Here is a 16,674-nt window from a genome sequence, read left to right on the forward strand (position 1 = left end):
AGTTAAAATTTGATACTCGCACAGCCCATTTCGCTAGGCTAGTTCTGCGGGTTTTTGATGAAACTAAGAAATCTCAAAATTGGTTAAATCACTATTGATATAAGAATTTCGGCTAAAGTTGTAGTAACCTTGGTCTATTGCTAACCTGAAGAAGCAATGTGGAGAAAGCAGTGACACTTAACATTATTTAAAAAAATTCTTCTGGAATATCAGAAAAGCTAAACTAGTCATAGTTGAAAAGTTTTTATATAATTTTAGGTATCAAAGTATTTTGCATTATTATCATTAGATAATGTAAAATTTCTAAAAATGACAATTAGTTCATATTAAAATTTTTATTTACTTATGGATGTAATATTGCATTTTATGAAAATGTTTCGCAAAATGCAGCAGCATGTTCAGTACCAAAACTTAATTTTTTAACTTTAGCAGGAACGCAAACCTAGGAATAAAGATAAATATTACAATTTTACAAATGAAACTGCTCATATATAACTCACTCTAAATGGAAAAAATTGATTATTTTCATGTTTCAGGCCTAGGATTTGACTCTTATTCCTTCCCCACACATAAAGGTCCCCTTGATCTAAAAGAAAGAGCTATTTAGTAAACTCTTGGCATACTATCAAAGTACAGATTTAAATTTGTATGTACTTGTTATAGCAGCGTACTGATTCAAACCACATGTCACGCTATCTACAAGAACATCTGGGTTCAATTCATTTTTTCCAAATAAAGGATCAGGTAATAATGTGGGTTTTGAAAGGTGATCTACTTCTGGTCCTTGTCCAAGTATGCCATAACCCCACACATAGACTTGTCCTTTATCTAAAAAAAAACAAATTAAGCAAAACCTTAATAATTTTAATTCAGATCAATTTGTAATCACTTTCATTTTTGTTATTAGACACATTATAGGTAGATTAAATTGTTTCAAAATAATAAAATGCTTGAAACGTTTCTTAACTGCTCCAATAACATTCAAAAAGTCGGCAATTAAATGACCAACACTTGATTACGTTACTGTTGTGTGTTTCAATCGCTTCTGAAGACAATGTTCAGGGACCCATTAAGATACCAGGCTGATTAAATTTTTAATGGAAAGGAGCTTATTTTTTTAGTATGGGTGGGATTGGGAGCATAGCTAAAAATAAAACAATACAAATTTTAAATATAAAATGTTTTTATCCGCGCCACGAGCGCCAGTTATTTAAGTGCTTTACTTGCACGAGAGATGTGCACGCGGGTTTCAGATTTGGAAGAGTCTTGCGACTGCCGCGCGTGCACTCTACCTTCAAGAGCTACGGCTAAGTGACGTAGACAAAACATTGTCACATGACCTCCCGTATTTTATAGAAACACCTATTGACTCAAACAAAGTCATTATCCCAAAATATCAATACTTTCTGGGTACTACCTAGCAACATCTGTCAGGATTAACTTGTTTAAAATACTGTCTTCACCGAAGAGTATTTTTATGATTAAATTATTGATTTAATTCCGTCTTTAATTTGTATTTGTTAAACCTCGCCTTTCTCTAAATAATTACACACATTACAACCAAAACTAGAATACAATTAGGGGAAAAAGGAGGGTTTCTATTCAAGTAGATTATGCAAGCGAGCCTGAAAGACTCTTACATTCTTTAAACCCTTTAAAGATAGTTGGTAGTATTTGGAGTGAAAAAGCCCGTCTTTTTTGGCTTTGACTCTAGGTGGTTACGAGTACTTTATGGTGTCAAAAAATTATTCTTACGAGTGGTGATTCTATATAACCCTCAAATAAATTCAGGATACCAAAAATGTTACATACCACTAACAATTCCACACATAGTTCCTCCAGCGGATATGCTCTTTGCTTTTCCAATGTTCGGTAAGGATAAGTGTTTTGACACATTGTATTGAGATTTATTTGAACCAAAATGAAGCTGGCCATACTCAGAATTTCCCCAACCAAACACATCTCCTTTATCTAAAATAAATTAATAATTTTGAGACTTTTTAGATTAGCTTGAAAGACTATAATTATTATTAAACCTGATAATGCAAGTATGCAGTCTGCTGAACCAGAGACTTCAATAATGTTTTCTCCTTCAATATCTCCAATTACTCTCTGGGGTACTCCCTGATTTTCAAAATTGCCTTGACCTTAAAATAGTGTGGCAAAACGTTGATAAAATAATTTTTAACCCTTCTAGAACTTATATATATGTAACTAACCAGTTTGACCATCACTCCCCCATCCACAGGTATAAACACTTCCTTTTTCAGTCAGAAAAACAGTATGATCCTGACCACATTCTACCTGTTGAGTATGCAAAATCCATTATTAAAATTAACTTAATTTTTTTATTAGGGTAAAGGTTCATAACATCGAACTGCTCATGGTTTACAGCCAAGGTTTTTCCCCACACCATGTTATACCCCAATTTCAGATTCAGTATTTTGCCTTAATTACTTCAATTGCACTTTTTTTACCTTGAATTTAGACGCAAATAGACCAATTTTGTGAACAAATGATGTATTTTTATATTTAGGGATAATGAATTTAGTGGAGACAATCTGTTTTCCCCTTGCTTGAGAGAGGGGTGCTAATTCACAACTGAAAGCCCATTTACCATTAACAGTACTTACATGAGACACTTTTTCGTCTATTCCAATTACATTGTGAATTAAGTTACTGCCTTCATATATTTCTCCTTCAACAATTGGTCTTCCACACTGTCCATATGAATTGTTTCCTAAGCTGAAAACCCCTTCTTCATCCGTCAAAATTATGGTATGAGCTCGTCCACAAGCTACTTGAAGCACTTTTGTTTTATTATCAAGTAAAGGTACTTGTATAGGAACTGGACTTGCAAGAAGAACCATAGGGTGGCCTGCAATAAAATAAAATTATGAATTTCAAATAAATGCCAAAGTAAACTATTTTGAGATGAAAAGAATTTTCATATCTCATCGTAAGAATGAATAATCTGATTGATGTAGATAATTATCAGTGAGCATTATGCACAACTGAAACAACTCTCGAAGGCATATGTACCGAAGTACCGCGCTTTTTCAAATTGAAAACTGGTCTACCTTAACCCTTGTCAGGGTCGTAACCAGGGGGGGGGGGCGGTCGGGCCATGCCCCCCCCTGAAATGTATGGTTGTATGTACAATTTTTTATTTTATTTTTATTTGTTTCCATTGCGTGCCCCCTCTGAAATCAAATCCTGGTTACGGTGTTGACCCTTGTCCAACTAGGTAGCACTGCTGTGCCAAAGTTTTCTCTTGTCTAAGGTTCCACTTAGTGTGTATCCTTTAGTCAATAATATTTCAACAACTAGGTACATCTGGTTATTAGCCACTTTGCCAATGTTAAAAGGAGTAGGAACTAAATAAAAAAATTGACAGCTAACACACACTAGAACTTGTCTTTTTAAACCTGGCACCAGAAATTTTAAATTCATTGAATCACTATTAAGCTCAGCTTCAATGTCTTAACCTACACAAAATTTCAACAGAAAGTATCTTAATGGTCTCATGGTGGAAAATAAATAGTTCCCCTTTAAGGGACAAAACAATCATTTTCAAACCAATTTCTCTTAACATAAACAAAAACGTCAAACCTTGATAAATACAAAATATTGTTTACTTGATGGGACAAAACAGACTGTGTTAAATTGATCACAAAAATATCATTTTTAGATGGTTTCTGGGTTAAGCAAATGCGAGAAACAGGAATAAGAAGTAGTTGCCACGTTACCAGGGAAAAGCCAGAAGAGCCACCTTAAAGGGAAAGTGTGTCACCATCGTGATATGAAGATAAACTATTCAGTCTAATCTCGCAGTTTGATCGACCTTGGCTATTCATATAAATAGTTGGACTAAATTAGTAGCGGGGTCTTTGGTTTTTCCGTTTATTCATGATCTTAACTCTTGCAGTTAAAATTTTACTAGAATAAAATCTAGTGTCTGGGGTACGGTGTTGTGAAACTTTTGGCTAGGTGGAGATTGAAGACAGTTTACGTCGTAGAGCATCTTATGAATCCTCTCTTAGGACTACAATCCAGCAGGAATTTTCAGATAATCCAGAGTAGCTGCATAGACCAGTTGCCAACAGTCATACCACAGCAAGAGTTTGGAGAGCTGTTTAATGGTTTAGGAAAAATTCCTAAAGTTTGTCGAATCAGGTTGAAGTTAGGAACAGTTCCATATGCTTTGACAAACCCGAGAAGAGTGGCGATACCATTAATGGGAAAACTAAAAGGGGAGCTCAATAAAATGGCTTGGCAGGGTGTTATAAAACCAGTTGATGAGCCCCCAGGTTGGTGCGCACCGATGGTCATTGTACTGTTAAAATGTTACTAGAATAAAATATAAGTTTACAGTGGATTTAATTGTCTTGAATGCCGTGTGCGTAACATTACAGAAAGAATACCATGATCTTTTCCTTACAGTCCAAAAGCAGCAAGGTTTAAATACTACATTTAACAAAATTTGTCTATTCAGAAATGTGGTTTAAGACTCATTAATGTGTCCATAACACTTTCTCCACTAGTAACCAGGAAAACAAAGCCTGAAAAAGTGAACCACAAAAAACCACTTCCTTAGGTCAGAAAGTTCATTACGTTGGTCATATGTTTGTTACATAAGACCATTCAAGTTACTACGTCCAGAATACAAGCTATATTAGTAGCAAAGAAGCCACTAAAGCAATATAAAACCCATTAAGTCTTTCTGGACACTGAAATGGGCTTTCTGACAACCTAAATGTCCATTATGCCCATCATATAACTTACTTTTTGTTCACTGTAACACTATGTTGTCCAAACCGATTCCTAGGAACATAACGGACTAGTCATTTACACATTTGTAGGCTATGTAATAAGCTTTCAAAGCACTCGATGGCCTCAATATTATTTTACTTTTTTAAAAAATTACTGTAACTGGTAAAGTGATTCCAGATTATTATTAATCTAATTTCAACACAATATAATATTTCGAACCCTAATGAAATATTTAAAGTTCAGCCCTATTTAACATACTACAATACTACTATATATTAATTTCAATAATTTCAATAGTGTAACAGATTAGCAACATTATTATTATTAGAAATACCCAAAAATTTGCACCATATTTCAATCAGAGCCCCCCTAAAGGATTGACTTAGAATTAACCATGTACGGCAATCAAACTGGAAAAACTGACGAGGTAACGAGCAGCGTTGCCAGACGTACCATAATTATGATACAATATAATTCTAGCATTGAATTTATTCCTACCATAATTTTAACAGTGTGCTATATGGTATGCCTTATTGCAATAATATTAATAGGGTGTACCATATTTTCAAAAATTCTGATAGGACTTCCCATATTTTCAATAATTTTCGAACCCACTAACATTTTGCAATCATGTTCAGCTCAAAAAGGGTATTAGTTGCCTTTGTTTCAATTAAAACTTGAAGTTCCCAACTGCAATTTTTTGTAGTTTTATCATGAAAAATCAGTTATGTTTAAAAGCTCGCCAATTCCTGAAAACAAGCCTTCATAATGGAAGTGAAATAATTTTGCCTAGAGCATTTTATTTACCTAGAAACCATTGAAATTTTTTCTTTTCATTATTGTGCAGGTTAATGCAAATTTTTTCAAAAATACCTGTTTTGCCGATATAAGTAACTTTTCTGGCTAATCCAACACAACCGTGTTACTGAAATAAACTATATCAGAAACCATTGAGAAGCATTTTCTTGAAAATTTGGTCTATGCTAACAAAAAATTTCATAATAAATGATGTGGGTTTTATGGCTAAACTGACAGATATAACTGTTGAGATACAAAGTGTTGAGATACTTTGTTGCAATTTTGTGTGTGTATAGTTTGACTATACTATTAATATGGTGTGTAGTGGGCTATTCTGACACAATCTGTTCCTTCTTTACTCATTATTGGAGATATTTTTGGATAATCATTCATATTAGCAGATAAGAATTACTGGGTACACTATGCCTTAAAGCAAAGACAGAATTACATGAATCTAGCTTACCACGTCTCACCTCATGAAATCCAATCTGTGAGTCACTATTAAGGCCAGTTCCAAATACTTTAAAATAGTTATTCGGATCAGTCACCAAAAAAACTGTGAAATTGCTCCCACAGGCAACATCTTTTATCTTGTGTGTTGCCGAAAATGGTATTTTGTAAGGTCTGTTGACTAGTTTCAGAATTTTTTGTCCTTTTCCGGGTTTGACAAAAGTTGGGTTTCCAAGGCAGCCAAAGGAAGCGTTTCCCCAGCTGTATATTCTTTTTGATTGCTTAGAATATTTAGATGCATATTCATTAACAGGCATATCATTAATTTCATCAGCATTCTCTTTCTTCAAAAATGTTTTTGAACTGTACATGGAGCTTTGAATGTTCATTAATTGAGAATGTACAGATGTTAATGCTCGTAGAGAACTAATTGACTTGAAATTTCTTAACAGTTTCACTTGAATTTTACAATTCATAATTGGCTGTACAAAAAGAACAAATGTTAAATAAAATTCAATGTCATAGCCAGTAGTGTATTGGCAAAAACAAAAGTGCCAGCTTGCACATGTGTGCTCCTCATAGTCTTAAATATAGCTAGTCCTCAAAGACAACTTGTGAGTCATCTGGGGAAAAAAGGTACTGGCTTGTTGAGCCAGTGCGTGCGCTGCTCTAATACACTACTGGTCACAATAGTATTAATTATAAAAATATTTTAGTTGAAAAATGGACTGGTATGTATTTGACCTGAAAAAAAAACCGGCATTGGTTTGAAGAAAAATTACTGCCTTTCATATAATAGTGGGGGACGGAATTAGTTTTGAAATATGTTCATTTAGGTGAAGTGCTTTATAATTTTGTTTTCTCGTTTTAACCAGAATATTTAAAATACTTGGATTGTTTAAGGCTTCATTGTCTACCCCCAAAACAGTTTGGTCTTAAGCAATATGTTGAATGTAGAATGCAACACATTTAAAAAATAATCACTACCATGGGAAAAAATGTTATAACCAATATTAAATCCATTATTTTTATAGAAATCCTTTGTCCTTAAAAGACCACAGAATTTTTCGAATTTCATTAACTTCCTGCACTATTACGCAGAAATAGGATCTACTTCTCCTAACTATGTTTTCTTGACCTCGTTCCAGAACTGATAAAATTAAAGTTAAAATCGAAAAAGTAAGATTTTTACCCAAAACTTTAAAAATAATTGACTTTTAATGCACTATAACTTTAACTAAATTTTTTTCGCTTATCACCAAATTGTAGAGCCAGTCGTAGGCTTTTTGTTGAAAAAAAACGATCTTTAATACTCGCCTTCACATTATTAATCAGTTCTACAGAAAATTCAGTGTTGCTATTTTAACTCATGTAAACTTGTTTAAATACAAATTTCATAAATAATACTAGTTTTATGTTTAACCAGGGTTGCCACACATCAGGGAAATCATGGAAAAGTCAGGGAATTGTCAGGGAATTAAATTTTATCTTGACACTTTTTGAAGGTAAATTTACTCTAGACCTTTGACAAATTCTATGATTATCATTTATTTCCTTGAAAGTTTGGCTAATTTTTTCAACATTCTAATAACCTTTTTACTGAAATATAAGTCCATTTAAATTCTGTTGAAAGTAAAGCATATAATAAAAATTTTGGCCTTAAAAAGTCAGGGAAAATATATTAAAATGGTCAGGGAAAACAGGGAATTTTAATCTTAAAATTTGGTTGCAACCCTGTTAACTGTTTGCGCTTTACTGCTAGCTGAATTAATTTTCAACACTTTTACATACAAAATCCTGGATGATATATTGCTATAGTTACAATTAAGTTAATGGAACGGACAAAATACAATTGTGACACCCCCACTTCTCAATCAAAAAATATATAGTTTAGCCGCTGGCTATGGTTATATAAGAACTTCAATGTCCCATCGGTTTCTCTTTTGGGTCGTTATAAGGAGCCATAGAGTGTGTGGAAATTTTGGTTGCATAACCTCATTCTGTTAGGATTGTTGGCTATCTTGGAACTTGGTCACCATTTTGATTAAACACATCTAACTCAAAATCTACCTAACCCAATACAATTAAGGCCATATAATTATACTTGCCATGCCTATCGCCAGAAACTCTTAGTATGTCGGTATTGCACAAAGGTGATAGGTAAAATACCCAAATACCTCCAAGTAAAACAGTTAAAACATTTTTTTCATTCTTTTTCCCTATTAATTAAAATGAAAAGCCGTGGCAAAAACACCATGGCTTTCTTAACAGCCAAACTTCTTAGTAGACCCAAGCTCCCACCTGCGAGTCTTAGAGCCATCAGTGAACCAAACAATTTCACCTTTCTAGTGGTGGATTATCCATTATTCACACTAACAATTGTAAGTGCGCCTAGGGCCTCGTGGTCTTTGGGGGCCTAGAAAATTACATAGCAATAAAAAAAAATTACACTTTTACTTTAAAGCCCTTTATAAGAAAATTGCGCTTAGGGCATCAAAGGAACATAATCCGTCACTGCACCTTTGGTTCCAAACACTGTGCTGCCAGTACAGTCTAAACAACTTGGAAAGTGAGAACTAAACAACTTCTCAAAGTGTAAATTTGCAGATCGGTAACTGACTAGAGTATTTCTGAAACCATTTGATGTCGCTACATTCGCAATTAGTAAACCTCCACCAACCATTATGCAGTAACCAATAAGCACCCATATTTGCAACCTCCTCTATACAAAGATGTAGCCGAAAAATATTCAGGGGCACATTTAGAGAAGCACGTCTTGGGGCAGTTCTCACACAGGTCAGTCTTTGTTGAGTGCATAATTCTGCCTGTACCGACTTAAGCATTACCCTTGACCAACAGACTACGGCTGCGTATGACAGCATGCCATGGACTTGATGATGATAGTAATAATAATAATAATAAAAGCTTTTTATTCAGATATCCTTTTCAGTATATACATTGTTTTACAAAAGGCTCTGGGTCATTAAAAAATTAAATTAACATACTATATACATATTTTGTAGTTTTAGTTCATTTATTGTTTATACGAAACTCAAGTGGTCGAGTATAGTTTTATTAAAAGTAGGTAAGGTTATGCAGCTATTTATATTGGTGAGTAGAGCATTCCATAGTCTCATATCATTTTCTTTTACATAAGGTCTTTTTTGTATTTTCCGCTTGCCTAAAGAAGCTGTTCGCATAGTAATCGCAGCTACAGAGTACATGTGAGGCAGTTTCCTCCTCAGCTAGACAAGATCTGCAAATCGGGTCATCACTGACCCCGATAAGCGTTAAATGTCTGTTAAGATGGCACTGACCTGTTAGTAGGCCAGTAACAATCCCAATACTGGACCTAGAGAGCGAGAGTAATTCTCTAGCTCTCTCCCTAGAAGGGCCAAGAGTGAACTCTTTGGCCTGCCTTTGACCCTCAATTTCAGACCATTGTCTGAGTTGACGATCCGACATAAACTTGGAGATTAAGCCGCGTACAAGTCCTCGGGAGATGGGGAGAGCAGGTTCTGGACCAATGAACCCAGCCCTCGCACCTTCCTTGGCCAAGGCGTCGGCCCTTTCATTCCCAAGATGCCCCTTATGCCCAGGTACCCAACAAAGTTGAACTTTATTGTGCAACCCAAGAGTGCAGAGGAGATCTAAGCAGCTAAAAACCAGTTTAGAAAGAATACTATACTGGCTGAGAGCTCTAAGAGCAGCCTGGCTATCTGAATAAGTCTGGATAACCTTCCCATGATACCCCTGATGTAAACAGTGAGCAACACAGGAGCAAATGGCAAAAATTTCAGCCTGGAATACACTAGTGTGTATCCCTAGACTTTCATAAAAGCCAAAATTATTAATAAGGCAATACATCCCCGCACCAGTGCCATAGTGTGTCTTAGACCCATCAGTGAACCAGACGATCTCTCCTCTGGTACCGAGGGTCAAGTGACTCCACTCCGCACGGCTAGGGAAGTTGACCTCAAAAGGTTTACTAAAGTGGAGTTTAGTAACCATCAGATCAGAGCCCATTGTTAAAATCGGCATCTGATTGGACATATCTCGGAAGAGCTTGGTGTGGCTATGCTCCCAATTATTAGCCTTCCACCAGCCATTTTGGTTAAGCCTATAGGCACCTAAAAGGGCAGCTTCCTCAATAAAAAGGTGGAGAGGAAGCATATTCAGGAGTATTTCCAGAGAAGCGCTTGGGGCTGTTCTCATGGCTCCTGTAATGCCGACACAAGCCAGCCTTTGCAGAGTGCGCAGATCAAACTGCACAGTCCTTAAAGTAACCCTTGGCCACCAGACCACAGCTGCATAAGACAGGATAGGTCTGATGATCATGGTGTACAGCCAGTACACAGTCCTGGGGCTTAAGCCCCAGGTCTTGCTAACTGCACTTCTAGTTCTCCAAAATAACATTTTGCCCCTCTTGACTATGTAGTCAAGGTGTGGTTTCCATGTTAGTTTGCTATCCAGGATGACCCCGAGGTACTTCACCTCAGTGCTCTCCACTAGGTCCTTTCCAAATAAGGAAATACCCTCAAACATACCTTTTATCCTTCTACGAGTAAAAGGAACCAAGACAGTTTTATTAGGATTAACCATGAGGTTGACCTCCCTGCACCAGCTCTCAACTGATGCTAGGGCCCTCCTCATTACGTCCTTCACTGTTGCCGGGAATTTCCCAGTAATGATGATAGCAATATCATCGGCGTAACCGAAACAGCGGCATCCTCCCCTGTTCAACCTCCGAACGAGTTCATCCACCACCAGGCACCACAGAAGGGGAGAAAGAACGCCCCCCTGTGGGCAACCACGACTGGTGGAGACCATAAGGGAGTCACCCAGCAAGGAGGATACCACTTTTCGGTCAGTTAACATAGATTTGATCCAAAGGCACAATGTGTCATTGATACCAAACCTTTTCGCAGCCTTAAGTATAACTGCGCTGGAGACCTTATCAAAGGCTCCCTCAATATCAAGAAAAACTGCTAACGCAATTTCCTTGTGCTCAATTGCTTTTTCCAGGCAGCTGCTGATACCATGCAGGGCGGTCTCAGTAGACCTGCCCTTCTGGTAAGCATGCTGCGCAGTCGACAGAGGAGAGTTGCAAAGAACCTCCTCCCTAATGTAGTTGTCCACCATTTTCTCCAGAATTTTTAGGAGAAAAGAGGTAAGACTAATTGGCCTAAATGCCTTAGCTTCCAGGTAATCAGATTTACCAGGCTTAGGTATGAAGATCGCTTGAGAAAGCTTCCAGGTGCTAGGTAAATGCCCTAGAGCAATACAAGCCCTGTAGATTCTCAGCAGCATAGGGCATAGAATATCAATGCCCTCCTGTAAGAGGATAGGAAAAATCCCATCCGGTCCCGGGGACTTATAGGGTTTAAATGACTTTACAGCCCATATAAGTCTAGAATGCGTGACGACCTTATTCGCCACTTCCCAATCATCCCTTTTGGTTCGATTGATCCGGAAAGTGTACATCTAACATGTGTCAGAGTGTCCTTACCGGACGTGGAAAAACTACCATCTTTCAACTTAATGGTGTCAAGATGCTTAGTATTATCGTGTGCCAAAATTTTCATTAATTTGGCCGTACTGGGAACATCCGCTATGTTCTCACAGAAGTCTCTCCATGAAGCCTTCTTGGCATCGCGGATAGACTTGTGGTAGGTGGTGAGGGTGCGTTTATAGGCTGGCCTGTAACTAGTGCTGTTTACACCCTTGATGGATCCCCACTCAAGCAGGTTACCACTCAGCGTTACCTAGGAGTGGTCATCACTGACACTCTGGAACGGAGCACCCACATAGATCGAGTTACCTCTCAGACTGCAAGAGCTCTTGGGTTTATTTGGCGGCACCTTGCGCATTGCTTCTTCACGACAAAAACTCTAGGGGTCAAAACTTACGTTCTCCCCATCATAGAGTACTGCTCGGCAGTATGGTCCCCCAACAATACCAGCGTCATTTATTCTATCGAAATGATCCAACGGCGTGCCCTGCGCTTTAGGGCCAATATGGACTTCTCGTGGAGCATCTGCATGACTCGAGTCCTGACAAATTTCAACTGGACTACCCTTGCCGCTCATAGAAGTGTTAGGCGGCTCACCCTTATGAATAGTGTCATTCACAAAACATGTGGCGCTCTGGTCCCCCTTATCCCGTGCTATTTCTCCTTGGCGCTGATCCCTGAGAGGGTGCAGGACAGCATAAAAAAACCCTTCGACTTAGTCCCCAAGACTTGTTTATAGTACTTCAAACCCTACTGAATAACATTTTTGCCTTCTTGATAATAAGATCAAGATGTGGCTTCCAAAATAATAAAAAGAAAAGATTTTTAATAATTTATATTTTAATTATTTCCAGTCAACTACTTATAAATACTAAATTGATGTAATACTATCACATTGTAACGGGTTTTGTGAAAACCGACGTTAACGTTATGTGTAGATGCTACACTTTCGTATAATATAAGCCCATATCCGAAGTTAGATATTGAAATATTTATTAGTCATGGAATAAAGACTAAAGGGAAACTAAACAAGTACATTTATTCGTGAGAAAGACTTACACTATGATTATGGTACAATGGTATATTTACATCTCTTCACCTTTCCCGTAATGACCTTCGTTCTTAGGGGGGGGGGGGTCCGAGGCTACGGCCATCGGACCAACGGCAAACTCTCTTAAGTCCTGGATCGAGACTTCCCAGTTCGGATGGTGTACTCTCCCCAAACTCTGAACATTATTCCTATGATTGACCAACGATCTTCCGCTATCCTCAACTGACTGCCATCGCGGAATCCCTTGACGGACCGACAATCTTCAGCAATCCTTGATCGTCGGACATCAGACTAACATGTACAGCGTCCGGTCTCGAACTCTCGATCCTACTTCCCCCAGGTCGTTCTTTCTTCTCCCACTCCTTTATGGGGAGTTTTGTTTATATACGTGATGAGCGTTAACCCCTCTGACGTCACCGGCTTCTGGCGGAGATAAGGAACCTTGGAAGCTCCCCAGGGGGCCTTTCTTTTATCTGTTTTCCCGACACTCCTGTCAACAGCTAGATTACACTTTGCACCCCTTATTTATTCGCGGGAAAAAAACCAGTTCATCACATCCTCCCCCCTCGAGAAAAACGCATAACCACGCGGGTTAAAAAATAAATTTAATGGGCAGAAAAGAATTCAAATCCAGAGATAAAATATGTAAATAACCATTAATGAAACCTGATTCAATGTATACAATAACAAAGGTAAAATAATTTATGTATATAATTTGTCGGAGAGATTTTAAATGTGGGTGAGGGTATAGACTGGAGTTGGAATATCATTACGGCACACTCTTATGAACAAACTATGATAAATGAGGCCTACCCCGTACTAATGTTATTCAGCGGAAAAAAGATACCCAAAAGGGCGTCAAGGACTACGCGCTTACACCTAAAACTGAACGTATCCAGCGTCCTTGACCACTTTAGGCCTGGCACTAATGAGTCAATGCTATACAAACAATTTAGCAGCAATAAATACAACCTTACGTAGAACACTCTTTCCTGAGCTATAGAAAAGAGATATGAAGGCAGGTTAATATTTTTAAACATTAAATTCAAAACATATCAAAACAAAATGGAAATACAACACCGCGTATAACACTCCTTCTGTGCACTAGGAAAAAGATATGTAATTTAAAGACAGGGAAAGATAACTGTTAATTCCTCTAAAAAAGCTAAAACCCAAGGATCTTTTCTGTCTCTCCCACTGACTCATTTTGTGATGGGGAGAGATAACCTTCATAGCTATCTGTCCAGGAATAGAAAACAAAAAAACTGTCTCTCCCGTTTACTAACATAACACATCACAGGACTAACCATATGGCCTTTTCTCACTTAAACAGTGGAAACCGAGACCTCCGAAAGGGTAGAGATAACCGATTTGGCTTTATTCCAAAAATCTAGAAAAAGTGGTTTTTTATCTCTCTCTTCTACTCGTAACCATATGTCCCCCAATTTACAATATAACATACAAGACAATAAATATCCACCACCCAAAATTAAATATATTTCATTCCATGACTAATCTTCGGATCCTGGCAAGCTCGCCAAAAATGTAACAGGTTTTGTGAAAACCGACGTTACCATTATGTGTAGATGATACACTTTCGTATAATATAAGCCCGTATCCGAAGTTAGATATTGAAATATTTATTAGTCATGGAATAAAGACTAAAGGGAAACTAAAAAAGTACATTTATTCGTGAGAAGGACTTACACTATGATTATGGTACAGTGGTATATTTACATCTCTTCACCTTTCCCAGAATGACCTTCGTTCTTAGGGGGGGGTCCGAGGCTACGGCCATTGGACCAACGGCAAACTGGATCGAGACTTCCCAGTTCGGATGGTGTACTCTCCCCAGACTCTGAACATTATTCCTATGATTGACCAACGATCTTCCGCTATCCTCAACTGACTGCCATCGCGGAATCCCTTGACGGACCGACAATCTTCAGCAATCCTTGATCGTCGGACATCGGACTAACATGTACAGCGTCCGGTCTCGAACTCTCTATCCTACTTCCCCCAGGTCGTTCTTTCTTCTCCCACTCCTTTATGGGGAGTTTTGTTTATATACGTGATTAGCGTTAACCCCTCTGATGTCACTGGCTTCTGGCGGAGATAAGGAACCATGGAAGCTCCCCAGGGGGCCTTTCTTTTATCTGTTTTCCCGCCACTACTGTCAACAGCTAGATTACACTTTGCACCCCTTATTATTTATTCGCGGGAAAAAACCAGTTCATCACAACATGAAGACTGAAGATTAAATTAAAACTTTCATTGGCGTTGTGAAGTTATTTAGAGCTTTGGTGTGGGAAATGGGGAGTGGCAATCGAATGATAGTTTTGGGATTTTGTATAACTATCATCCTACAAAAATTCAGCTTATTCCTAATTTTTTTCCCGGCTTTACCATTTTCTATTACATTCAATTTTTACATTTGCCGTTTTACTCTGAGGTATTTAGGTATTTTACCTATGACCTTTGTGCAATACCAACACACTAAGAGTTTCTGACAATAGCATGGGACGTCGAATTAGTTTGATATTTGGATTAGGTAGATTTCGAGTTACTAGGGTTGGCAAATTGGCAGCCATGTTCCAAGACAGCCAATAATCCTAACAGAATTGTGTGAGTTTTGGGAATTTAATTAACTAGTTATATACTATCATCCTACAAAAATTCAGCTCATTCCAGGTTTTACGTATTTTGATTTTATTTTCCCTGGGCTATAACGGAAATGAAAGTCATCCAATAACAAAATGTTTCATAAACATTTTCATTTCATAATTGCCATAATCAATGGACTATTTTCTCAATCAGTGGTCTACTATTTTGGAACTTATTTTATTTTGAGTCGTTTGTGACGTGTGGGACAATTCAGTCCTCTCGTCCATTTGATTAATCAGGACGAGATATGTGTAACGGCCACGCCAACGGGGGGATACGTGGGGACAGGGGTGGGGACACCCGTGGCGGAAGTATTCCGACCACCCGTTGGGGAATTGGTGGTCGTCCTCACACCGCTATCCACAAACTCTGCCTCCCAGACGCTTGGGATTACAGGAGTACGCCACTACTCCCGGCCTATTTTGGAACTATATGTGACATTTTAGTTTATTTACTCATTTCCTTCAAATATTTAAAAATATATTTACAAATTAAGTCGAAAATTAAATTTATCGCGAGTCCCAGCTCTATCTACAAAGTTTCATTTACTGAAATTTCTAATGGCGCAAACACCTGGCTGTTATATTATATATAGGTATTGCTGTCTGCTTGGCCTAAGTTGACTAACAGACACTTTAGGGAGAACAAAAAATGCTTTATAATTTAGTTCAAAGGGTAATTTTGATCAATTAACATACAAAAGAGAGACGGTAATAATATTACCTAAGTCAATCTTCCAGAATTCCTAATCCTAAACCGACGTCAATCTGAAACTTGAAAAAGATAACATTTACGGTGCGGTAGAGTACCCGACGAAACAGAATTAAGCTATGGTCATAACTACGGCGTAAAACATTAGAAACTGTTTTTAAACTTTAATAACATTACGGGAAAAATTATCTAACACACTAAAAACATTGTTTACTATTATTAATAACCATAAAAGCCAGAGTTATCTAAAAATACGAGGAAAAACATAAATTACAAATAAAACTAAAACAGATGGCGGTACCGGTGTCTTGTATTTTTCGACCGCGTTTTTTAAATTTTCCTTTAATTTACTAAAATTTGACCTACGAAATGTGATTGAAATAAATATAATTTTACTGATATTAACGTCAATGATACTACAATATGTGCTTAATTAAATGAATAGGAAAAGTGATTGAAATTAATATTATTTTAATATTATAAGGGTAATGATAAATTAATTTGGGTGGACGGACAAGATGAAATATTAAAGATTAAACCTAACCCGGTGTTGCCAATGTTTGACGAGCGAAAATCCCACAGTACAGTTCCAAAATTTCCAGCCAAACCCCCTACACGTTTTTAGCCACGCCCCCTCCCAAAACTCCGCGGAAAACATGCCAAATATTTTCAAGTTTCGTAGGCCAGCGCGGGAAAAACAATTAAATAAAAATTA

At 37.5% G+C, this 16,674-nt stretch overlaps 1 protein-coding gene across 2 annotated transcripts; it reads right to left on the minus strand.

The window, feature by feature from the left end:
- Nucleotides 1-320: 320 nt before the first annotated feature.
- Nucleotides 321-15,997, minus strand: LOC149942977 (RCC1-like G exchanging factor-like protein). Of its 2 annotated transcripts, XM_090178891.1 has the most exons (9): nucleotides 15,972-15,997; nucleotides 6,035-6,503; nucleotides 2,634-2,878; nucleotides 2,220-2,304; nucleotides 2,037-2,147; nucleotides 1,813-1,971; nucleotides 655-828; nucleotides 501-586; nucleotides 321-442 (listed from the first exon to the last, which is right to left on the minus strand). In XM_090178891.1, the coding sequence occupies exons 2-9, from the start codon at nucleotides 6,495-6,497 to the stop codon at nucleotides 365-367; spliced, it is 1,401 nt and encodes a 466-aa protein (XP_090035017.1). In that variant the 5' UTR covers nucleotides 6,498-6,503; nucleotides 15,972-15,997; the 3' UTR covers nucleotides 321-364. The 2 variants fall into 2 exon arrangements, with proteins under 2 accessions (XP_090035017.1, XP_090035018.1); XM_090178892.1 differs by lacking the exon at nucleotides 15,972-15,997 and having other exon boundaries at nucleotides 6,045-6,135.
- Between the last annotated feature and the right edge of the window lie 677 nt (nucleotides 15,998-16,674).

The sequence above is a fragment of the Leiobunum rupestre genome, chromosome 6 (genome assembly GCF_980474605.1).
Source record: "Leiobunum rupestre chromosome 6, qqLeiRupe1.1.hap1, whole genome shotgun sequence".
Classification (NCBI taxonomy): domain Eukaryota; kingdom Metazoa; phylum Arthropoda; class Arachnida; order Opiliones; family Sclerosomatidae; genus Leiobunum; species Leiobunum rupestre.